This window comes from Pleurodeles waltl, chromosome 6 (genome assembly GCF_031143425.1).
Source record: "Pleurodeles waltl isolate 20211129_DDA chromosome 6, aPleWal1.hap1.20221129, whole genome shotgun sequence".
NCBI classification, from domain to species: domain Eukaryota; kingdom Metazoa; phylum Chordata; class Amphibia; order Caudata; family Salamandridae; genus Pleurodeles; species Pleurodeles waltl.
In genome coordinates, this window is record NC_090445.1 from 1683959720 (window position 1) to 1683986069 (window position 26350).

General features: G+C 44.8%; 1 protein-coding gene across 8 annotated transcripts in view; it reads right to left on the minus strand.

The window, feature by feature from the left end:
* Positions 1-26350, minus strand: part of NR6A1 (nuclear receptor subfamily 6 group A member 1) — a 685712-nt gene that overhangs the window by 18318 nt on the left and 641044 nt on the right. For all 8 annotated transcript variants that reach the window (XM_069241722.1, XM_069241724.1, XM_069241721.1 and 5 more), the window contains 2 exons: positions 18369-18490; positions 1359-1511 (listed from right to left, as the gene is read on the minus strand). In XM_069241722.1, coding sequence (XP_069097823.1) covers positions 1359-1511; positions 18369-18490 — 275 coding nt within the window. The remainder of the gene's footprint in view (positions 1-1358; positions 1512-18368; positions 18491-26350) is intronic.

Genomic DNA, 26350 nt, shown 5'->3' on the forward strand with positions numbered 1-26350 from the left:
ATATTCACAACACCTTCCTGGAATTGCCCTTGGTATTATGCTCTGGAGTCTATCTTTTTTCATGTAGCGTGGAACGGCTCAGACCCGCCTGAGTCAATGGAGCATTAGCGGGGCGGTTGACGGTGTGCTCCAAAGTGTGCATATTGGGGCACTCCTCAAAAGTAATTTTCTGTGTTTGTAGCCCAACAAACAGAGCAAGCCATCTTTCCTCTTTCTACTGTTTCTTGTTCTGTGTACAGTTTATTTTGCTTTTGTGGTGGGCGAGACAAAAAGAAAAGCACAATGCTGCCTTAAACCACCACAACAAATGGCTCCAAATTTGAATAAATTGATTTGGAGCCTTGTTTCCCCAAAACTTCTCCTACCCTGTACATTTGGTGGTTCAACTCAAGTGCTAAGGACGTGAGCTCAGCATCACCAATTCTCAGAACATCAGGCACAAACTTCATAGTGATACACCTGTGGCCTTGTGTGTCTATTGTCTCCTGAATGTCATGCCTCTCAGTGTGCTAAGGGGGAGCCTCAAATGAACAGTGTGCTGCCTGCTCCGACACAACCATTGTATGTTACTGATCTCCTGCCACAGATGTCTACTGTCACAGAGAAATTCCTGCAACAGGTATTTCTAGAGTCTAGCCAGAGCACCAGGTAGGCTTTGGAACAGAACTCTGTAAGTACTCCCTGTCTGAAAATTAAGTCCTTCCCCTTGGCCTAAAAGTATTTTTCATACTTTCTTTTTGATTCACAAACATTCCTCTGACCAGGCCTGGAGAGCAGGTTTCCAGTTGACTCACTGGGAAGGTTGTCTGGCTTTCCCTGCAAGATTCTATTTGTGATGTGCGGAGTTAATTTTAGCAGAGAATTCCACACAGCGTAAATAGGATCCTCTGCGCAAACACAATTTTTTTTTTTATGTGTGGGGGAACAAAATGTTTACCATGGAGAAAGTTCTTCCCATACAATTCCCTTTTCAATCCTCAAAAAGGATTTGGTCCAACCCTGTGCGCCTTCCACTCTGTGGCAACACTTGCCAACATTTTTGGTACCTTGTAATCCATTTGAGCCAGATTTTTTCTTAAATTCTACAAAATAGGCAGCAGCTGATGGATTAGGTGCAAGTGCGACAAATCCACGATTATTCAGAAAACGCAGCTTCTGAGGAATCACAAAATTCCAGTAGACCTGAGCATAGCCCCCATGGTAACCCAGATACACCAATATGTTGAACAGAATATGATCATCTCGACTAAGAGACATGCCCAATGGCCTTCTGTATGATTGAACACATTATGCTTCAAATAAAACAGTGTAACAACAGGAACAACTATTTTGCAGAGGTATATTATACATTATTTTACCTGCAATGTATCGTATTTCTGGCAGACACATCATTAGATCTGGAAATCGGTTTGGTTGGTGCGTATACTTGTGCTCCGTGAAATCCTGGCAAACGTACCAATAGCGCTTGTTCAATTGTTCGAGTTGTGATACGTTAGAGAGGCCACGAATATCTGCATGGAAACATACAAGGCTGTTGTGAGTGATCAGAAAAATAAAAGCCTTTTGTGTTGTACAGAGCACAAGGAGAGCAAATCCCTTCCTGTTGGCATGCCTTGGGAGTGAAAACTGATGGTCACAAGAACTTAGAAAACTCTGGTGACCAGTAATGGAAACCACTTCCTGTTGCCAGTACTAGGAGAGGGAAGCATTTCCTGTTTGCTAGCTCTGGGAGTGGAACTGGAAAGTACTTCCTGTTTACCAGTACTGGGAATGGGAAGCACATCTTCTTTGCTTGCATGCAGACAAAAAACAACCTTGTTTGCCACAAATTGGAGTAGAATGCAATTACTGTTTACCTGTTTTGACCATGGAGATGCTTCCAGTTTACGAGTACTGGTATGAAAGCAGATTTTGGTGTGATCAGTACTGAAAGTGAAAAGAAAGTTATATTTGCTAGTCATAGGAGGGGAAGCACTTCCTGCTGCCACTGACAGGAGTGGAAAGTAATTACTTTTCTCTAGATCTGAGTGGAAAGTGCATCAGATTTGCAACCACTTGGTAAAGCAGCAGTTTACCAAAGCGCTAGCTACTGAATGCAGCCTGTTTACCAGCCCTCGCATAGGAAATCCCTGACTGATTTTACATATTCCCTTTGATTATAAAATGTTTAGAGGAATAAGGAATGTTGAGACATAAGTGAATTATACATCGAACAATAGCCTCCTCATTAAAAAGGGCAAGCAAGCATTGGAAAAGCCAATGTGTCTTCTCGATGTCGTGCAGCATAGGATAAGAGGGGAAAAAAGGTAATGTTTTGTGGGCGCTCACCGAAAAAGCATGCACCTACAAAAATACTGCAGGTGCTTTTTTCTTTTCATTTATCAAACCAAGTTGGATCAGTAAATTAAAAAAATGACTGAAATTCGGTGCGTCAAAGCAGCAGGGACCACAAGTGTGGAAAGCTACACAGAGGGAAGAGAGTCGCACAAGGCACGGGCAAGAAAAAGCAACATGGAGTCGAGAGGGAGAAGCTCACTAGTAAACGACTGCAGCACAAGTGAAGGGAGGAGAAGTACATGAGGGAGGTAGCTGGAAAACACATGCACTCTTGTGAAATGCTTAAGAAAAAAGAAAAAAAAGTTGTTTGCTAAAAGTCATTAGTTAAAGGGCACAAGTTCAGTCAACTGCTTTAGCGGAGCTGCCACTGGGGCAGATTAAATGGTTTGATGACCATGCCTAACTTTGATCTGTGACTTTCAGTGCTGCAAGAATAATCACTCTATGGCTCTCAGTGCTGAAAGAATAATTACCATGAGAAAGCAGTGGGTTGGGGGGTCAAAGGGTGCCAAAGAAATTTAAAAAATGCAAAGGCCAACTAAACAATTATTTATATAGTAATGAAAAACTAAGTGTGCGATAAATGTAGTGAGAGGGCATGAAGAAGGATGAATCGAATGCCTAACGAGTGAAAGCCATAAAGGAAGCAGGATGGAAAAAAGGCACAAAGGAACAATGGAAATAAGGAAGGAAAGATGGCAAGAAAAAAAAAGAAGGAAGGAAGAATGAAGAAAAGAAATAAAACAAAATACAAAATGGAAAGAGGGTCAACAAGAAGTAAAGATGGGAAGAACAAATAAATGAAGTAAAATATGGAAGGCGAAAAAGAAATAAGGAGGGCAGGAAAATAGAATTAAATAATTAAAAGAAGAAATGAGAGACTGAAGGAAGAACGATAGAAGAAGAGAACGAATTAACAAATGGAAAGGAAAAAGAAAAGGATGGATGGCATAAATAGGAGAAGGGAGGACAAAAAGATGGTAGAAAGCAAGGGTTAAAAAAGAAATAAGGAATTGGAAGTAGGACAGAAAGAAAAGAAATAGGAATATAAAGAAGGACAGAATGATAGAAAGAATATGAAATGGGATGAAAAATGGACAGATGGAAAGAAGAATGAAGAGAGAATCGATATAAAGAAAAAACAAAAAGCAGGAAAGAAAGATTGACAGGAAAAGGACATGATAAATGAAGAATAAAATAAAGGAAAGTTGTTACGAAGAAGAAACTAATGAAAGAAGTCAATATAGATAACTGCGTTTTTATTCAAATTCTTTTAAAAACATGCTGTAATTTTGTGCAAATTTTCCTTGGGCGAGCAATTGTCACTGGCTTCCATAGGAAAATGTTGGGATCACTCACTTTACTCTGTTATTTAACATCATAGAGCTCCAAGTGAGTTGCATTTTATTTTCCTGGCTACTCCCTTGAAATATGTAAAAAAATACTATGCTCCAAAGCAAGGACAGGCACAAGATGGTCAAGGAAAGCCATTGAATAGGAGGCAAGCAAACAAGAATGACATTAAAGTGAACCAATCGTAAGCAGTGGGTTGGCTCTAAGCCCACTTTAAGTTGACAGTAGGTCTTTCGTAAACAGACAGCTTTCATTGCCTGGTAGGCGAGATCTAAAAATATTTCAGTGTTTTGGGGTCACCCTGCATTTAACAGATGTACAAACGTCATCATGTGCAATTTCAAAGGAAAGCTGCGGATATGAGCTGCCCGCATATCTGAATAAATCCCATCTGACATGTTTGTCCTGTTGCTGTTTAACAAGCTATGAGTTTTAAGTGACGTATGTACCGTCCTTGGTGTCACTATGCATCAAAGAAATTATAAACTGATAAAGTGAACTGGTTGACCTATTTTTACAAAAATACTTTTTCTACAATATTTCTGAATACCCACCATTAAGACCGAGGACTTCAAACTAATTTTATTTCTATCAGCCAGAACAACAAAAACAAGCACTGGCAAAGCCGAAAAGTCTGACACCTTTCGGCTTTGACACGGCAGACCTATGGCTCTGCCACAGGCTTTTGACGATGCTATTCAGCGTCACAAAAAAGTGTGATGACTTGTATATGCGCATAGGCTGGTCACAAACTACAGACACCAAGCCCATCTATAAAAAATAATTAAATAAAACGAAATGGAGTGGGTGGGGGAGATACACAGGAGGGGGGTGGGCATTGTGTAAGTATACAAAAGCAACCTACAAGCAGCTGCAGCCATTAGGGAGGGGAGCAACAGAAAGGGTTGTAAACAAAAAAGCTGAAAATGATGGGGCATTATCAGCCAGCAGTTGCACAAAATGACTCACCCATGCTCACTCCCTTTCACATGTATTCTCTCCCTCACTCTCTCACTTACTCATTCTCACTCACAGTTACTCACACATAAAAGTACTCACACTCACTGGTTCTCATTCTCACCAACACACTTACCTACACTCACTGACTCAGGGTTCTGGGGCAACTGCACCGTTGACAGCTACACCCTGGACTCACTTTAGTTCCCTCTGACAACCTCCAAACAATCACTTGCTCTACCACACTTACACTCCTCTACTCACTCCCTTGTACTCACTTTCATTTATTCATACACACGCTCAAACTCAGAACCTCACTCAGTGCCACTCACATTGACACTCTCAGACACACATTCACACACTTTCACTCAGTCCCATTCACTGTCAATTCGCCACAGAACTCTCACATACACACAGAGAGAAAGAAAATGTTACTTACCCATTAAGCATCTGTTTGTGGCCTGTAGTGCTGTAGATTCACATTATCTGCATACTACTGCCATCTGGTGTTGGGTCCAGAGTGCTGCAAGCTGCTTTTCTTTGAAGAAGCATTTTCGAGTCACAGTGGTACTGCTCATGGGCATCACTCGTTTGTTAGATTTTTTCCCCGCAGGCGGGTGGGAAAAGGAGTGTAGAGGAAGTATAGAGAAAGAGATGTCCATGAAAATGTAACTCCATAAGTACAACTATATAAAAGTATAAAATAACTGAATTGGCCGTAGGAGCCTGGGGAGGAGGGAGGGCGCATGTGAATCTACAGCACTACATGTCACAAACAGATGCTTGCTGGGTAAGTAACATTTTCCGTTCGATGGCATGTGTGACTGTAGATACAGATGCTCTGCATAGACTGTGAAGTAGTCCCTCTAGTAGAGCGGTGGCTAGCCTGTGGGAGTTGCAGTTGACTGGAAAATTGTTCGTAGCACAGCTTGACCTACACTGGCTTGCTGACATGCCAGTACTTGCACACTTTAATGCTTTGTAAATGTATGTGCTGTAGACCATGTAACTGCCTTAAAAATTTCAGAATTAGGTATGTTTCCCAGGAAAGCTATAGTGGCTCTTTTTTTCCTAGTAGAATGTGCTCTAGGAGTAGCAGGTAACTGTCTGTTTGCTTTAGCATAGCAAGTCTGAATACACTTTACTATCAATCTAGCTATGCTGTTTTTTTTATATTGGACTGCCTTTGTGAGGTAGTGAAAAGGCTACAAAGAGCTGTTTAGTTTTCCTAAAATGTTTGGTTCTGTCAATGTCAAACATAAGTGCTTGTTTAACATCTAAAGTGTGGAGAGCTCTTTCCTCAACTAAGTCAGGCTGCGGAAAAAAAAACTGGTAGTTCAATAGATTGGTGGATATGGAATTGGAAAACCATTTTAGGAAGGAACTTCAGGTTTGAGCGAAGGACCACCTTGTCCTATGGATCCAGAAGAAAGGTTCTTCCAAGATTAGGGCCTGGAGCTCACTAACACGTCGGAGTGATGTGATAGCGACTAGGAATGCCACTTTCCAAGAAAGGTACTGAAGAAGGCAGGAATTAAGTGGCTCAAAAGGAGGGCTCATGAGCCAGGTAAGCACATTATTAAGGTTCCAGGATGGTGCAGGAGGCACTCTGGGTGGAATAACCCTTTCACAGCCTTCCATGAAAGCTTTAATGACTGGAATTCTGAACAAAGAAGTATGTTGTCTGTTCTGTAGATATGCAGCTATAGCTGCGAGATGTAAACGAATGGAAGTGTAAGCTGAATTTGCTTTTTGTAAGTGTAGCAAAAAACAAATAATGTCTTGGACAGTAGCTTTAAAGGGATTGATACGTTTGGGTAGCATACAAAACATCTCCATTTTGCAGCATAACATGCTCTGGTTGTGGGTCTACAAGCGTCCCTGAGAATGTCCATACATTTCACGGGCAATCATAAAATTCAAACTCTAAGACTTCAGGAGCCATTTCACAAGGCTGAGTGACTTGGGGCCTGGATGTCTATTTTGTCCTTGATTTTGAGTGAGAAGTTTCGGCCTGTTTGGGAGCTTCTCGTGGGGAACTACTGAGAGGTCCAGCAGTATGGTGAACCATGGTTGACACACCCAAGTGGGTGCTGCCAGAATCATGATGAGAGATGTAGGTCTGATCTTCCAAACCAGAAATGGAATGAGAGGGAGAGGTGGAAAAGTATAAGAAGATATCCCTTGAACAGTGGATGTAGATAACTGGAGGTGAAGCTTAGGCATTTTGCGTTTTCTTTTCTGCTTTGGTAAAAAGGTCTATTTGAGGAGTTCCCCACCTTAGGAAGTATTTTTGAACTACTTGCGGGTGGAGTTCCCATTCGTGGACTTATTGCTGCATCCTGCTGAGTAGGTTTGCAAAGTTGTTTTCCGCTCCTGGGAGATACTCTGTCACCAGGTGAATGTGGTTGTGGAGAGCCCACTTCCATATTGTCCAAGAGAGCTGGAATGACCATGTCCCCCAGCCCGACTCTCTTCAATGTTTACATGGCCCTGCTCGCTAACATCGCTTAATCCCACAACCTCAACATTATCTCATACGCCGACGAGACCCAGCTGATCCTTTCCCTCACCAAGGACTCCGCCAAGACCAACCCCCATGAAGGAATGAAGGCCATCGCCAAATGGATGAAGAGCAGCTGCCTCAAACTCAATTCCGACAAGACGGAAGTCCTCATCTTGGGCTCCACTCCCTCCACATGGGATGACTCCTGGTGGCCTGCCACTCTCAGAGCCGCTCTGACTCCCACTGACCACGCATGCAACCTAGAATTCATCTTGGACTCCTCATTATCCATGACCCAGCAAGTCAACGCCTTCTCCTCCTCCTGCTTTAACACCCTCCAAATGCTCTGAAAGATCTACAAATGGATACCTTCCGAAACCAGAAGAACAGTCACCCAAGCCCTTGTAAGCAGCAAACTGGACTACAGCAATGCCCTCTATGCAGGAAGACCTAGTGAAGACACACACGTCCGAACACGACGGCGGAGAGAAAACATTCTAACAAAGGAGTCGATGCCCATGCACAGTATCACCAGGGAGGCGGAGTCACTTGATCCTGTGACTCGAAAATGCTTCTTCGAAGAAAAACAGTTCACAACACTCCAGACCCAACACTAGATGGCAGGAGTATGCAGAGCAAGTGTATCTACAGCCACAAATGGCATTGAACATATTGAAAATGTCACTTACCCAGTGTACATCTGTTCGTGGCATCAGTCGCAGTAGATTCGCATGTTCTGCAATAGCTCGCCATCTGGTGTTGGGCCGGAGTGTTACAAGTTGTTTTTCTTCGAAGAAGTCTTTCGAGTCACGGGACCGAGTGACTCCTCCTTTTGTCCCCATTGCGCATGGGCGTCGACTCCATCTTCGATTGTTTTTCCCCGCAGAGGGTGAGGTAGGAGTTGAATTGTAGTAATAGTGCCCATGCAATGGAGTGACTAAGTATGCACCTATTTAAGGTTGAGATGATACATATATAAATAATTGAAGGTAACTTCCAAACTGCTACAGGCTCCCGGGGAGGCGGGTGGGCACATGCGAATCTACTGCGACTGATGCCACGAACAGATGTACACTGGGTAAGTGACATTTTCAGTTCGATGGCATCTGTCGCTGTAGATACGCATGTTCTGCATAGACTAGTAAGCAGTTATTTCCCCAAAAGCGGTGGATCAGCCTGTAGGAGTGGAAGTAGTCTGAAATAATGTCCTTAATACGGCTTGACCTACTGTGGCTTGTTGTGCGGATAACACGTCTACACAGTAGTGCTTGGTGAATGTGTGAGGCGTAGACCATGTGGCTGCCTTACATATTTCTTGCATTGGGATATTTCCTAGAAAGGCCATGGTAGCACCTTTCTTTCTGGTTGAGTGTGCCCTTGGTGTAATGGGCAGCTGTCGTTTAGCTTTAAGGTAGCAGATTTGGATGCATTTAACTATCCATCTGGCTATACCTTGTTTTGAAATTGGGTTTCCTGCATGAGGTTTTTGAAATGCAATAAAGAGTTGTTTAGTCTTTCTGATGTTCTTTGTTCTGTCAATGTAATACATCAATGCTCTTTTGACATCTAATGTATGTAGTGCCCTTTCAGCTACGGTATCTGGCTGTGGAAAAAACACTGGAAGTTCCACTGTTTGATTTAGATGGAACGGTGAAATAACCTTTGGCAAAAATTTAGGATTGGTCCTTAGGACGACTTTATTTTTGTGTAGTTGTATAAAAGGTTCCTGTATAGTAAACGCCTGAATCTCGCTTACTCTTCTCAGGGAAGTAATGGCGATGAGAAATGCCACCTTCCAGGTTAGGAACTGTATGTCGCAGGAGTGCATGGGTTCAAAAGGTGGACCCATAAGTCTAGTTAGGACAACATTTAGGTTCCATGAAGGAACAGGTAGTGTTCTTGGTGGTATAATTCTCCTAAGGCCCTCCATGAATGCTTTAATGACTGGTATTTTATATAGGGAAGTTGAATAGGTAGTCTGCAGGTATGCAGATATTGCTGCAAGGTGAATCTTAATGGAAGAGAAAGCTAGGTTAGATTTTTGTAAGTGAAGCAAGTAACCCACTACATGTTCTGGAGTTGTGTGTAATGGTTGTATTTGATTAATATGGCAGTAGCAAACAAACCTCTTCCATTTACTTGCATAGCAGTGCCTGGTGGATGGCCTTCTTGCTTGTTTTATGACTTCCATACATTCTTGGGTAAGTTGTAAGTGCCCGAATTCTAGGATTTCAGGAGCCAGATTGCTAGATTCAGCGATGCTGGATCTGGGTGTCTGATCTTTTGGTTGTGCTGTGTCAACAGATCTGGCCTGTTGGGCAATTTGATGCAGGGTACCACTGATAGGTCTAGCAGCGTTGTGTACCAGGGTTGCCTTGCCCAAGTTGGTGCTATCAATATGAGTTTGAGTTTGCTTTGACTGAGTTTGTTTACCAGGTAAGGAAGGAGAGGGAGAGGAGGAAAAGCGTAAGCAAATATCCCTGACCAGTTCATCCATAGGGCATTGCCTTGGGATTGTTTGTGTGGGTATCTGGATGCGAAGTTTTGGCATTTTGCGTTCTCCCTTGTCGCAAACAAGTCTATCTGAGGTGTTCCCCAGAGTTTGAAATAAGTGTTCAGAATTTGGGGGTGAATTTCCCATTCGTGGACCTGTTGGTGATCTCGAGAGAGATTGTCTGCGAGTTGATTTTGTATCCCTGGTATAAACTGTGCAATTAGGCGAATTTGGTTGTGAATTGCCCAATGCCAAATTTTTTGTGCTAGCAGGCTTAACTGCGTGGAGTGCGTCCCCCCCTGCTTGTTTAGATAATACATAGTTGTCATGTTGTCTGTTTTGACGAGAATGTATTTGTGAACTATTATTGGTTGGAAAGCTTTTAGTGCTTGAAAAACTGCTAGAAGTTCTAGGTGATTGATATGCAGTTTTGTTTGATGTACGTTCCATTGTCCTTGTATGCTGTGTTGATCGAGGTGTGCTCCCCACCCTGTCATGGAAGCATCTGTTGTTATTACGTATTGTGGCACTGGGTCTTGGAAAGGCCGCCCCTTGTTTAAATTTATGTTGTTCCACCACAGAAGCGAGAGGTAAGTTTGGCGGTCTATTAACACCAGATCTAGAAGGTGACCCTGTGCTTGAGACCACTGTGATGCTAGGCATTGTTGTAAGGGCCTCATGTGCAGTCTTGCGTTTGGGACAATGGCTATGCATGATGACATCATGCCTAGGAGTTGTAATACCATCTTTGCCTGTATCTTTTGTGTTGGATACATGCGTTGTATGATGGTGTTGAAATTTTGAATTCTTTGTGGACTTGGAGTGGCTACTCCTTTTGATGTGTCTATTATGGCTCCCAGGTATTGTTGTACCTTGCGTGGCAGAATTTTGGATTTTGTGAAATTGACGGTGAACCCTAGTTTGAAGAGGGTTTGTATGATATGATTTGTGTGATTTGAGCACTCTATTAACGAATGGGCCTTGATTAGCCAGTCGTCTAGATATGGGAACACATGTATTTGCTGCCTTCTTATGTGTGCTGCGACTACCGCTAGACATTTGGTAAAGACTCTTGGTGCGGTTGTTAATCCGAAAGGCAGTACCTTGAATTGGTAATGTATTCCTTTGAATACAAACCTTAGGTATTTCCTGTGCGATGGGTGTATTGGTATATGGAAATAAGCATCCTTGAGGTCTAAAGTTGCCATGTAGTCGTGCAGTTTTAGCAATGGCAATACTTCTTGTAGTGTGACCATGTGGAAGTGGTCTGATTTGATGAAAGTGTTCACTACTCTGAGGTCTAGGATTGGTCTCAGTGTTTTGTCCTTCTTTGGTATCAGAAAGTACTGTGAGTAAACTCCTGTGTTTATTTGTGTGTTTGGCACTAATTCGATTGCATTCTTTTGCAATAGTGCCTGCACTTCTATCTCCAGGAGATTGGAATGGTGTGTTGTTAAATTTTGTGCTTTTGGTGGTATGTTTGGAGGGAATTGTAGAAATTCTATGCAATAACCATGTTGGATAATTGCTAGAACCCAAGTGTCTGTAGTGATTTCCTCCCATGCATTGTAATAATGACCTATTCTTCCCCCCACTGGTGTTGTGTGGAGGGGGTGAGTGACCTGTGAGTCACTGTTTAGTATTAGGGGCTTTGGGGCTTTGAAATCTTCCTCTATTTCTAGGGAATTGCCCTCCTCTATATTGTCCCCGAAAACCTCCTCTATACTGTCCCTGGTAACTGGACGGTGTGGCTTGTGAGGTGCTGGCTTGTGTGCTTTGACCTCGAAACCCCCCTCGAAAGGGCGTTTTACGGAATGTGCTGTAATTCCCTCTGCTCTGCGGGGAGTAGAGTGCGCCCATGGCTTTGGCAGTGTCCGTATCTTTTTTGAGTTTCTCAATCGCTGTGTCCACTTCTGGACCGAACAGTTCTTTTTCATTAAAAGGCATATTGAGAACTGCTTGTTGAATCTCTGGTTTAAATCCAGACGTTCGGAGCCATGCATGCCTTCTGATAGTTACGGATGTATTAATTGTCCGTGCAGCTGTATCTGCAGCGTCCATGGAGGAGCGGATCTGGTTGTTGGAAATGGTCTGTCCCTCCTCAACCACTTGTTTTGCCCTATTTTGTAAGTCCTTGGGCAGATGATCAATGAGATGTTGCATCTCGTCCCAGTGGGCTCTGTCATAGCGCGCAAGTAGTGCCTGTGAGTTCGCGATGCGCCACTGGTTTGCAGCTTGTGCTGCGACTCTTTTACCAGCTGCATCGAACTTGCGGCTTTCTTTATCTGGGGGTGGTGCATCTCCAGATGTGTGAGAGTTGGCCCTTTTCCTAGCTGCTCCTACAACGACAGAGTCTGGTGGCAGCTGTGTAGTGATGAAAGCCGGGTCTGTAGGAGGCGCCTTATACTTTTTTTCCACCCTTGGTGTGATTGCCCTACTTTTGACCGGCTCCTTAAAGATGTCTTTTGCGTGCCGGAGCATACCAGGGAGCATAGGCAGGCTTTGGTAGGAGCTGTGGGTGGAGGAGAGTGTGTTAAATAAGAAATCATCCTCGACTTGTTCTGAGTGGAGGCTTACGTTGTGAAATTGTGCTGCTCTAGCCACCACTTGAGAATACGCGGTGCTGTCTTCTGGTGGAGATGGCTTTGTAGGGTATGCCTCCGGACTGTTATCTGACACTGGGGCGTCGTATAGGTCCCATGCGTCCTGATCTTGGTCACCCTGGCTCATGGTGGTGTGAGCTGGGGAGTGTGATGGAGTTTGTGCTGGTGAGACGTTAATCACAGGCGGAGGAGAGGGTGGTGGGGTAACTCTTTTCACCACTTTTGGTTGTGGTGTTTGTTCCGTCTGGAACTCCAACCTTCTCTTTCTCCTAATGGGGGGAAGGGTGCTTATTTTTCCTGTCCCCTGCTGTATGAAGATACGCTTTTGCGTATGGTCCACATCAGTTGCTTGCAGCTCTTCCTCAAACCTATGCTTCTGCATTTGGGAGGTTAGCGAGTGCTCTTCTGTATAAGAGCCTGAAGCTGGGTCGCTTGCAGTTTGTTTCGGCATCGAAACCCTGTCTGCGTGTTTTTTCGGCTCCGAGGTGACTCTTTTCTTTTTCGGGGCCGAAACCTCTCGGCGTCGATCTGTTTCGGTGCCGCTGTCTCGGCGTCGAGCCGTGTCGGCACCGGCATCTCGGTGTCGAGGCTTGTCTCCAGCACTTTCTCGGTCCCGAGAAGGCTGCGTGCCGGTGTCTCGACCGGAGTCGGACGATCTCGGCACTGTGTGGGCCTTTTTCGGTGCCGACGGGCGGTCACCGAATTTATGGGTGGAGCCATGGCCTGGTGGCAGTGGCGTCCCCTGGGCCTTGTAAATGTTCTTCTGAGTGGATTTCGACGTCTTACTCACGGTTTGTGTATCGTCGAATCCTTCGGAGTCCGAGTCTTGGATCGAGAAGGTACCTTCTTCTTCCTGTTCCTCGAACTCCCGTTGGGCTGTCGGTGCGGACGCCATCTGAAGTCTTCTGGCTCGACGGTCTCGGAGTGTTTTTCGGGACCGGAACGCACGACAGGCCTCGCAGGTGTCTTCGCTGTGCTCAGGTGACAGGCACAGGTTGCAGACCAAGTGTTGGTCTGTGTAAGGGTACTTATTGTGGCATTTGGGGCAGAAACGGAACGGGGTCCGTTCCATCGGCGTTCTTCAGCACGCGGTCGGGCCGACCAGGCCCCGACGGAGGATCGAAAAACTACCCCGAAGGGCACCGGAGCTCTTCGATCTTCGATGCGGTGTGGAATCTAAGTACGCCGATCCCGAACGCAACAATACCGACGAAAATCTTCCGAAATTAGCTAATTTTCCGTTCCGAAACTCGGAGCGACAGGAACACGTCCGAACCCGATGGCGGAAAAAAAACAATCGAAGATGGAGTCGACGCCCATGCGCAATGGGGACAAAAGGAGGAGTCACTCGGTCCCGTGACTCGAAAGACTTCTTCGAAGAAAAACAACTTGTAACACTCCGGCCCAACACCAGATGGCGAGCTATTGCAGAACATGCGTATCTACAGCGACAGATGCCATCGAACATATTGTTTTAACTTACCTTGCTTATTTAGCTGGCAACTCAAGGGCTCGATTGAAATGGCTGAGCAGGAATCTGGTGCTGGGCACTGGAAGCAGCAAACCATGATTTGACGAGACATGGGCGGGTATGAAAAGTGATGACCCACCTAAAGTCCTCTCCCAGCTTCTTGACAGGACTGGAGGCACAGCCCTATAAGAAGCTGGGACAGTTCTCGGGACCCTTCCCCAGCTGCACAGTGTGGCTTTTCATTGGCTTCACAGATGCACTGATGTATGCCGTGACAGCCACTTTTTAGCAGATATACTGTGCTGCCTGAGGCATGCACAGTATGTCCGCTAAATAAAAAGGATTGCGACTGTGTGACGTGATCATAGTGGAACTACGCCCCTCAGACATGTGCAATGCAGACCACCATACAGAGTCTTGTGTTTTAACAGAACTCTGTAGCTGGATCGTGCCTCAGCCTCACAGCCACATCCTCCTTCTATATTCAGGAGCCTGGAGATGAGGTGGATAAAACTGATCTGCGCACTGGTAGTGTTTATGAAAACTTGATAGTCCCATTTTTCACAAACTCTGTTAAACTGAAAACTGCACCGGGGCTCACAGGAGGCGGGTGGCTGTGTCCTGAAGCCAATTATAAAGAGCCGCTACTGGAGCCCGGGGCCAAGAAAGTAGCGGAGAAAAGGAAAGCATACGAATGTGCTCGTTCCTAAATGCGAGCTGTGGAAGGATGCAGCCACCTAATGAAAAGAATGGTAAACAAGGCAGAGGAGGTATTTTTTAAGGCATGGACAAACACAAAAAAAGAAAGCATAAACATTGAATAAGAAGCAAGGGAAATCAGATTGACAAGAAAACCAACCAATAAAAAGGAACCAGCAGACCGAAAGCCTACTGTGTATTATCAACAATAGGTCTATTTGGTAAAGGACAGATGAAGCTGTCTGTAAGTGAGACCTAAAAATAAAAGAAGCAACTTCAAGGAGGGGTGATACACTTAATAACTTCATGTCTGAAAATGTTTAATATAATAGCTGTGTTCAATGCACTATGTGAAATTAATTTTGTGCTCACTTTACAAACCAATGGCAAGTCCAATCCTAGAAGCTTAAACTACCACCACAGGTTTAGTCCAATTGGCTCATGCTCCAGTGCTGCCTGGGGTTTGAGAGTAAGACCCTCACAGGGCACTGTCAGTACCAATACTTGACTCCTTACAGCACACTAGCTATGCAGTGTGTGGGAGCTCAAGCTAACAATGGTCATGCAGTGAGCAGGAACCTGTGCAATCACAAGTCATGCCATGAGTAGGAATCTGAGCGAACACTGCATGGGAGTCTGAGCTAACACTGCCCGTGCACTACATGAAGGAGCCTCAGCTAACACTAGGTGGGGATTGACTGAAACCGCAAGCTAACAATGGTCATGCAGTGAGCAGGAACCTGTGCTATCACAAGTCATGCCATGAGTGGGAATCCAAGCTAACACTGCATGGGAGTCTGAGCTAACACCCCCTGTGCACTACATGAAGGAGCCTCAGCTAACACTGGGTGGGGATTGACTGAAAGCCCAAGCTAACAATGGTCATGCAGTGAGCAGGAACTTGTGCTATCACAAGTCATGCGATGAGTGGGAATCGGAGCGAACACTGCAGGGGAGTCTGAGCTAACACTGCCTTGCACTACATGAAGGAGCCTCAGCTAACACTGGGTGGGGATTGACTGAAATCCCAAGCTAACAATGGTCATGCAGTGAGCAGGAACTTGTGCTATCACAAGTCATGCCTTGAGTGGGAATCGGAGCGAACACTGCAGGGGAGTCTGAGCTAACACTGGGTGGGGATTGACTGAAAGCCCAAGCTAACAATGGTCATGCAGTGAGCAGGAACCTGTGCTATCACAAGTCATGCCATGAGTGGGAATCCAAGCTAACACTGCATGGGAGTCTGAGCTAACACTCCCCGTGCACTACATGAAGGAGCCTCAGCTAACACTGGGTGGGGATTGACTGAAAGCCCAAGCTAACAATGGTCATACAGTGAGCAGGAACCTGTGCTATCACAAGTCATGCCATGAGTGGGAATCCAAGCTAACACTGCATGGGAGTCTGAGCTAACACTGCCCGTGCACTACATGAAGGAGCCTCAGCTAACACTGGGTGGGGATTGACTGAAAGCCCAAGCTAACAATGGTCATGCAGTGAGCAGGAACCTGTGCTATCACAAGTCATGCCATGAGTGGGAATCCAAGCTAACACTGCATGGGAGTCTGAGCTAACACTGCCTGTGCACTACATGAAGGAGCCTCAGCTAACACTGGGTGGGGATTGACTGAAAGCCCAAGCTAACAATGGTCATGCAGTGCATTAGAGCTTGAGCTACCCTGAGCTATGTGTGCATGGGAGCCTGTGCTAACACTACTCATGCAGTGTGCATGAACTCGAGCTAAGATTAGCCCTACCATGAGTGGCAATCAGAGCTCACACCGCCTGCACTGCATGTGGAAACCTTAGGCAACGCTGGCCATGCAGTTCACTGCAACCCAGTGTGGCTGGTCTTCAGATCTGCATGGAGGATTAAATAGAGCAGTCCACAAATAATTCATATTTGTCATGCAGCACTCTTGCTACTGATGAACAAACTGCTAAGCAAATATTTACCAATGTCCTCAAGCAATTTCCATTTAGCATGAGAAGGCATGCCTCATTATTTACAAAAAACACACAGAAAATGGTCTGGTGGTTAGGGAAAAATGTCCAACAAAAGGGGTGGGGTATTCATCTACTTGAATGATAGGCTTTCATTCTGACATAACTGAATAAAAATAATAACTTAATTCAGTCTTTACAACAATTCACTACAACCATGAAACTTATTCAGTATAAAACACAGTATATCGGTGGTAGAGTAACGGGAAAGGAACTTTAACAAACTGAAATCTCAAACAAAACAGACATGACAGCAACAAATCCCAGTGACCCTTGGAACATACATTCAAACCTCTGCGTCCCTCCATGCAAGGTGTCATCAAAAACATAAGGATGACCAGCCAACCAGTGCTGACCATGCACCCCTCGACCATCTACATAAAGGGACTGGTGTGATACATTTTTATACCAAAACATTTCAATATTTGCCCCCTTTGTCCAGTGAGGCTGCAGTCCTTGCCCAGAGTAGACGACCACAGCAGGACTGTGCTAGGCTGTGTGATGACAAGGCTCACATGCAGCATAGGTGTTATGCAGGTTTGAAGAGTGAACTATCACCCGGGAGACCATCCTGGCACTGAGTAGGTGTAAGTCTAGCCATATCTAGGGCCTAGTGGGACTACTCAGAAAGCCAAGTCCCCAGCTTCTTGAGGAACTCAATAAGTGAGGAGAAGGATGCTCTCATGGGTACCAGAAGATATTTTCAAGCTTTAAGTGTGATGTAAAATAAGGCTCAGCTGCCAGATCTGGTTTTCCGTAAGCACAGTTGAGTGTGATAACAGAGGGATAATTTTCCAGTCGGAATTCGCCAAACCTTACGTCATTCAGACTAAAGCCTGATGGCCATGCTGGAGATGCCCTCTGGTTCATTGGTGTTGAGCCCCCAGTCCAATGGCCCCCTTGCAGTGACACCCCTGCTTCGGGACATGGTCAGGGCATTTTCTTAGCTATGGTGCATGATCTGCTACTTCTTAGTAAAGGGCGCCTCCATCAAGAGCACGGCTTTGGAGGATGGCCTCACATTTGGGTCAGTGACATAGCTGTGGCTTTAAATGTGATACAATTACATGTTTTAAGGGCCTTGAGATGGCCTTTTTTCTCCAAGCATTCTTCCACAATGAAGATTTTGCTGCTGAATGATTTTACCTCAGGTTGCTCACCTTTCTAGTTTTATCGTGATGCAAGAGAGAAAAGGTGCAAATGATAAAGAAGAGATAATACACTGAACACTCTTGAACGAAATTCTACTCACCACATGGTTTGCTGTGTTACCAGATCACAGATCAGCCTGTCAATCACTCCACAAAATAGAGCTGTGAGGGGAGGCGTTATAGGGGAGCGAAAGGAGCAGTCAGGGGGTACAAGGGAAGGCCACTCAGAGTTGCTCTCACACTTCTCTTTTTAGAACATGTTTCAACTGTAACATGGGGCAGCAGGTGCAGTGGCACCGGGACCTACGAGCAGGTATGGATCACTGCACCCCAATTAAGGCTGTCTCTTATAGCCCAGCAAGGGTACGTGGGTGGTATACATACTTGCATTAAGGCCAATGGCCCCATTGGCAAGTCACTGTGTTAGACTATATTAAGTTTAGCTGTACACACAAACTCACGTGCAGAAAGGAGGGGGGCATGGCACAAGGCTTGAAAGGGTTTTGGTGCTTATTTATATTACTGGTAACCACATACAGCGGACAGTGAGCAAATACCATATTTTTCACCCTACTATGATAAGCCTTCAAATGATGTTCAAGACAGCTTTGTAGCATACGCTAAATGACCAAGCCCTGAATGGGATTTGTAGAACAACTGTGGCAGGGTGTGACATATCTGCAAAGCCCTCTCCCCTCCCTTTCCTCTGTGATGTATAGTTCTTAGCAAACTCATACAGACGCTCAGTGCATCCCATCTGGAACAAGTGAACAGGAGAAGACATTCAACTTACCCTGGTTAAGGAAGTTAATGGCTTTCATGCATGCATATTCTTCGTTGCTGACCTTCAGCTGGTTAAACTTCCGAAAGACATAAATCAAGCGTTCCATCACCTCCATACCGTCCTCACTAAATCTGAAAGCAAATATTCATATGTTAATTATTAACGACTAGAAAATGCACACTCGCACAGGAGATATCACCACGGCTTATGCGAAGGAGTGGTTAGTTTGCCAATACACGTCTTACCTTACTGGAAGCACATTGGACAAAAACTGATGTGCATGTTGGCCACAAAGGATCTTTTGGCACAAATGACAGACAACAGCCTCAAGGACACTTGTTTTAACAGTCTCAGGAAGGATGGAAGGCATACTGGATGCCGTGATTTGAACTCATGATCATGGGGGTCAAACACAGATCCCGTCAGTGGAAGAATTCGACCAGTGAGGAACCAGAGAAGAATTAGGGGCCTGATATATACTTTATTTAGTGCCGCAATTGTGTCATTTTTTTAAACTTACAAAATATAATTTAATTTTGTACGTTTGTGCCACTTTTGCGTAAAAAAAATAATGCAAATGTGGTGCTAAAAAAGTATAAATAGGGGCCTAGATCCCCTGACAGTTCCCATTGCCAACCACAGTCGATAGTCCCAGCATCGTGATACTACCAGAACGGACCACACTGGGGACCACGCCAAGTCTACACTGACTTCATATTGTCACGGTTTTAATTTATTTCAGATGTTTGCGATGGAAGGAATTCTGTAAAACCCCACAGATTCTGGAACTTTCACTACCAGAAATGAGAGCACAGTTAATGATTTCAGTGAAAGCTTTCAGTCTGCAGGGCACTCAGTGTAAGAAAGCACCATGGGATCCATACAAGTCACACCACCATGGACTCCCCCGGCTGCCTAGTTTTCAGGAATATCTGGGGCTGCTAGGCTGACCATTGTGGCTATCAAGCGAGGTTCAAATACCACAGCTACCCACATTGTTAAAATGGGTCAGTTTCCAAAACAAAAATGTGAATGTCTTCATGTTGATTTTTGGGGTCTTACCTATTGTGAGCGACAGGCCCAGCCACATGTGGGGTACAGATTTTAATCAGAGAAGTGTGGGAACACAAATTAATAGCATATTTGTTATTACCACTTGACTTTCTCTCCTTTTTTTGGTTTCTAAATGTAACCCAGTGTGCAATGAAAATCACATTTTGCAAAACGCCCTCTGAATCACATAAAGCTGGAAACATCAAATTTAGAGGTGTACAAATAACCACTACTCCCTATTTCAGAATCTGAGCACATTTAAAAAAATGTATAAGTTTCCTTCTTATCAATTTTCCATTCATTAGATTTTATCATCTGAAGTACTGCAAGGTTGGTATAGAATTAAATAATGTTATAAGCTTCAGCCCAGTTGTTCGCTCTGGGTACCTGGTGTTTTTTGACAACCAACAGACAATATGCATCTCTGCGACCAGAAATGTCTGATGGGTGAAACAGTATACTGCATTTTTAAATCAGCTATCGGGGCAAAAAATACAGAGGAAAACTTTATTAAATTTCTATTTTGTTCTACATATTTTCATTTTTTTCTCATTTTTACAAATAGTTTGTTTATGAAAACCATAAGTGATCTACACAGAAATGTAGAGCTTTCTGGGTTCGTAACTGCAAATGGGTAGAACCCACATAAAATACGAACAATCAACTATCACTCAGACTAATGGCAACACTGTGCTAACAGTTATTATTTTATTTAAACAACACTGCTTGCTCCTGAAAGCTGGGAATATGGTGATCCTAGCACAACAAACCTTTTTGTTAATGCCATTTTTAGCAAAAACAAACATGCTTTAAAACACAGCACTTATTTCCCAGTTCACATCGAAACAAACTGCTTTTTCTGGATATTTGCTTGGTTCTCAGGGAGTCCAAAATCCCTGGGTACCTTTAGACTAGATAAAGCTCTGGGGTAAAAAAAAGTACACACATTTAATCCTGATTGATTTTCTCGAAAAAAATATAAAGGCTTAAGCACAAAGTACCAAAAACAAAGAAAAAAAGATTCAGCACTGGGGCAGAAAAAGCCTCAGCAGCTAAGGGGTTAAGTTCCTATGTGCCTTGAACCTTTGATACAAATTACTATAAATATGAAGTTAACACAAATCATTCTAATACCATTTGCTTTCCATTTCAATAAATGACGTGGGTGGGGAGGCCGTTCATTTAAATATGTTATTTTTTATGCGTATGTTTATAGACATCGAATTGCCTTTGTTTGCTCTTGTGCTCAGTTTTTCACCCACACCCAGTCCCTTTGCCAGGTGGATGTTGTTCTAGTGGGGGGGGGGCCTGCACTTCGGCTGCTGCTGCAGGTGTGAGAGGCGTAAGGTGTGCCAGAGATAAGTGCTACATGTGGGAGTTGCAGGCTACATGAGGTAATGTGGTGATGTGATGCGCAGCACATCAGGCTTCGAGGAAGGAACCATCCAGAGGCGGATTGGGAAGGTGGGCAGTCGGGCATTGGCCGATGGGCCTGTGCCTCTGGGTCACCAATGGGGCGTTTTTTTAGGGCCTCTATAAACTGGCCCAAGAAACTTTCCTTCCGAGTCCCTGCCAGGCAACTTTAATGTGGCGCCAGTATCATGGGCATTCCCCTGCATTGCTGTCATTTGAGGCTGGGGGCATGTATTGCTTTGTCCCTTTGGGGCATTCTCACTTCGGCCCCCTGCCTCCCATGGCCTGCCCTGCCAGAAGCAAGGTCATCTCCTGCCGGGCCATCACCTTTAGGCCATGGTGGATGTGTGAAGGGTGGGGGTATGGAGGGGCCTCATGGGGTTGAGGGGAGCAGGGAGGTGGCAACTGATTGTCTGCCTTCGGGCCATTCTCAGCCCAAGTGTCTTTGAGGCCTTGTTGGGGGGAAGCAGAGGGTTTTATAAATTTGGATGTAGCACTATAGTCAGAGCTGCAGACGTTGGAACTATGTTTGAGTCCCAGCATCAGCTGAACATTCTGTGATTCTAGGCAAATCACTTAACAGCCGAACCTAAAGTAAAAATTAATTTGATCTTGTGTAATGAAAGTGGTGCTCATGTACATTGCTCCAGTGCCTTTGGACTGAGTTCGCGCTATATAGAAATAAAAAAAACACAAACACCAAAAAATAACCGGATTCTAATGAGATTAACTAGATGGTGATCCATGAGGGACGGTAAGGGGGGGTGGGGCCACTTTTTTGGGAGTGCCCGGGCCTAATGGTGATCCCATTCCGACCCTGGGACCATCTCACCTTCAGGGCTCATCTACAGCTGAAAGCAGGTCTGAGCCCTAATGACACGTCACAAAGCAGAAAGCATGACTGAGCAGTAAGTGGTGTTATGGGAAGTTGATGACTCAGCCCATCTGACGTCTCTTCATTCTTGTTTTGAAGCCATAAACAGGCTGTGCTTGGCTGCGCAAGTGCAAGGGAAAGTCTGCAAGCATCAGGGACACGCCACATTCTTCCACGCAAATTGCAAAATGAGAATGTCTTGTGTGAATCAGTATATCGATTATACATTGCATTCTGCATTGAAGAATCAGCCAAAGAGCTTTCCGCCTGTGGACCTTGTCTGTTTCACCTCAGCAGGTAATATTCACTGGCGCACAACGTCTGAATGCCATACCGACAAGAAAATGTTTTACAGATGGCACAGGATGTTAGTTAACCATACTACTAATTTTACAGCTTGGTGTCTATTCCAGATAGACAGACATGTCTTGCAAAAAAAATGCATCCAGGTGTTTGACCTGGAAGAGTTTTAAAAAAAAACTTTGAAAAACACTTCTATGGTTTCCATAACAATTATAAGTAAAGGTAGGCGGGGAACTCTGCTCCGCTTGCGGAGTTTGTGGCGTTTTTCCCATTCCGCCCTCCGCTTAGAGCGCAGAGTTCTGAAAAACTCAGTGGAGTGGAGTTTATTCCTCACTGTGCTCGTCAACGGTGAGTTGGCGATTGCGAGCAAGGAAAATCTTATTCTAGACCACCTCCCAGCGAGATTACTCAACGCGAGCGCTCGCAGATGGTTGCTACCGCTCGCGCTGAGAATCGCTCAGTTTGCGTTGAGGTAGCTGCTGCTCGAGTAGAAAATCAACTCGAGCAGCAGAAAAGAAGCCGTGCCCTCTTGAGCTGCGCAGGAAGCCCTTTGCGCCGATTTTTCAGTGCAGGACAAACACCTGGCACTAAAAATTAGAGCGAACGGCACGACCTAACGCACTTGTGGAACTTCACGTAGCACGGCGGAGTTTTTTGGGCACTTCGCCGAGCTCCGCGTAGTGCAACTCTGCAAACTCCACCCAGGCTGGGGTCTCTGGTGTCCTTTGCACCATTGCCAGCTTTGGATCTGAAGAACCCTGAAATCTAGCAGAAGTATCTTAACATGGCGCCAAAGAATCCATGATCAGAAAGGTTCAAACTGAAAAAAACTTCTCCTATTTTGTGATGGAAAGTCACAGAACAAGTGATGGCAAAGCCAATCGGTCTGGCTTTCATGTTAAGGCTTGATTAAAACATTAACAAAGCCCGCTGCAATGAAGTGGGAAACACCAAAACAGTTATTTTCTGCATATAATGCATCTATAAAATAAAAAATGTAAAAGGATTTAATGTGTGATGGTTTGGTGTACCTTTAAGATGAGAAATAGTCCCTCGTGCATTGGAACGCAAGCACTCCAGGGGGAAAGAATGATACACCAAACAACCAATAGCAAATGTTGAGAGAAAAAAATCTCCTCTGGGTGGAGATTAAGCCCACATGTACCTCTTAACGCAAATTCACAAACTGCAAAACAAAATAGAAAGTTCATTAAAAAATTGCTATCTCGGAGTTGGGAAACTGATATGGAGAGTGGCCCTGGTGAAAAGGCGCTCCTCACTCAGGGGTGTAGGCCTCACTGAGGACCCGATGCACCCCTGTAATGTCCATATTTCACTCTGTAACTGGGGCCTAAAGGTACTCATTCTCCTTGCTTGCCCTAGGGTCCAAGCCGCCCCCCCCCCTCTTACGAGGAACCCGAGGTGTCCTAAAAAGGTTATATATCAGCATCAGGGGTGATGAGATTTCACTGAGGTTCTTTTTTAAGAAAACCAATATTGTGGGTGTTGAAAACTCGTCTGCTGACTGCCCCGGCCCCTGCAGGCCCCGTGCGGACATGAAAGAGCAGGTGGAAGCCTGCAGGGGGGCGGCACGTTAATGAAAAGTCTGCTGCCAGCCCTCCCCAAATTCTACTGACGTTCAAAGCTCAGAAACAGCGAGTGACCCTCGTCCCTTCGGCGCGCGCCAGAGTCCGCGCACTCCCTCCCCAGACAAAGCGCGGCTCTGTTACTCGGGGCCGAGTCTGCGATCCGGCCGCGCACTCCCCCGCAGCCTCACCACAGCTGGCCGAGGACGTCCTCCGGAGCCGAAGGGGGAACAGAAATGGCGGGGTTCACTTCATTTTGTTAGAGGACGAAAACCGAGATTGGAGAAAATGTACATCTCAGATGTTGCAAACACTTGTAAAAGTTAGCAAAAGTGCTTGCGCGTAAGAATCATTTCCCAACAAATGTTTCAGGGACAATTTTAACAGGAAACTGCACAGGCGAGGGATGGTCCAAAAGAATACGGAGGTATTTTTCTACAAAACTTAATTTTGCAAAAAATTAAAAAAAAAAAAAAAAAAAAGTTCACTTTGCCGTCTCCGCAAAGCTTAGAAAAAAGTGCCAGCTTTGGCACAGCGCACCCCCTGGCAAACACATGGCTTTCGGAAGGAGGGGCTTTAGCGGAGGTGAATCAATGACAGACTGATCCGAAAACAAGTTCTCCTGATGTCGGGATGGCCGGGCGGATATGACGTCCTCCGTGGTGGAAGGAACTCACTTTCTTAAAAAGAACACAAAAACCCTTTTCTGCACAAGGATGACTTTTAAGCAACAAGATGTTGCATAACCCGGCTTTAGTGCAAGTTTGCTGTAATGCAAGCTTAGGCCTGCGACCACAATGCGATGTTAGATTAAATCAGTGCTTAATTTGTTAATAAAAAGGTGCCGGTGCCGAAAGCCCTCCTTTTAAATACGCGGCTGCTGCAATTAAATCTGCGAACCCGGAATACTGAGGCAACGTAATCCAGAAGCCATCTCTGACCTCTTCAATCCATTCACAGCCACTCCCTGCCCCTTCAGCCCACTCTTGCAGCTTTCTGCATCATGAGGCTTTTTCGTTTTTCTCTTCCTCAGTCTTTCCCAAACGTGTATTCTGCTCGCAGCAAATGCTTGAGGCAGAAGACTAAGCCCCGGCCCTCAAAAATAAGTGCCGGTGCTCAGCACCGGAAACAACAAGCACAAATTAAGCACTGGATTAAATGCTACCCGAAAACCTGGATGTCCTCGGAACCAGTGCTTTAAATAGAAATACAGAGGTGCAGGTACTCGGTCCTTAGAGAACCTCTTTACTACTGAGAAGTGCCAGTACTCTTCCATTAAATGTATTGCAGCAGTGCTGAGATGTGCAGGTGCTTACTCTATAAATTAAGGAAGTGTAGGTACTCAGTACCAGAGAGTACTGGCCCATTTAAAGCACTGCTTAGAACTATCAACTCCCAACAATAACAGCCAGGAAACTCCTAGGGCGCACAAACTTACATTCCAGACCATCTTTAACCCCCCAAAACCCAGATTCTTCCCAAGGCTGTACTGAAGTGATCTAACCATTATAATTTAAAAATAGCATCGAACAGTGTTTCCTAATATTCTGACTTCTGAAGACCCCCCCCCTTAATCATTACTTGAACTCTCACGGAATCATTATTGGAAATCGGGGGACCCCACTAAGTCGTTGCTGGAAGCCGAGAAAACTGGCTAAGCATTGTCGATGATTTGAACCGCAAAACACACAAAATGCAGACACAAGCATTCATCAAGCAAATGAACAAATGATGAAATACGTTATTTCATTCACAAATATATATATATATATTTTTAATCAAAATTTTGATTTTAATAGGGAGGTTGGAGCATTTCTAATTTCAGTTGAGGCCACTCCTCATCGATGCTATATTTTGTTTGCTGCATTTGCACTGCTCCCACAAATCAATGTGAAGATACAACTTAATTTTTAGTCTCCAATATCAAATACCTCCACATTCACAGAACATTTTAAAAATTTCAATTACACATTTCGCTTCTTCCTCTATATACGCTTTATTAATTTGTTAATTTTATAAGAAGTAGAGGACCCCCTGAGTAGGCTTCGTGGACCCCTAGAAGCGCCCGGACTACAGGTTAATTACCACTGGCAGGGAATACTCTATAATTTCTCTCCTAGCATGTTCGATGTTCTTCATACCCTAATTTGTACAAGGACATTCTTATTCATTAACCTTCTCTTACATGTGATAGCACAATTCTGTTTTATGGGGCCAGTGTTGCTTTGAGCACCACAGAAATGGCCCAAGGAGGGGAAAATTGAAGCAGAGGAGACACCCTAGTTTGGCCTCGGAGAGGAAGGGAATGTGGCAAGATGGTAGCCCATTTCTTTAACTAAGGGCAGAGAAGACAGCCTACTTTGTAAGGCAGTAGCCATCATCAGTGAAGCAGGTGCAGTGTTGCTAAGGCTGAGGCACCCACTGCATCACAATTATGATTGTCTTAGATTACAAAAAGGACACAGGGCATTATTACCAAGGGCACCCTTGCTGCAAAAAGGGAGACAACGCATGCAAATTGATTTTGTGATCTGAAAGGGATGGAGAACCTGTTTCAGTAGTGGAGTAATGGTCAGGCATGATGGGAAAGAGAGGGAAGAAGAGAGAGCCTGGTACTCACAGCTGCAGTTATCATTAGTAGATGAGGCGCAGGGGCCAAGGACTCGCAACAACCCATTTATGGGGAGCAATATTTTGGGGTCACTTGCTGTTTTGAGTGATGAATTTTCTCCTGCCTCCCACGCCCACAATCCTTGCCATAA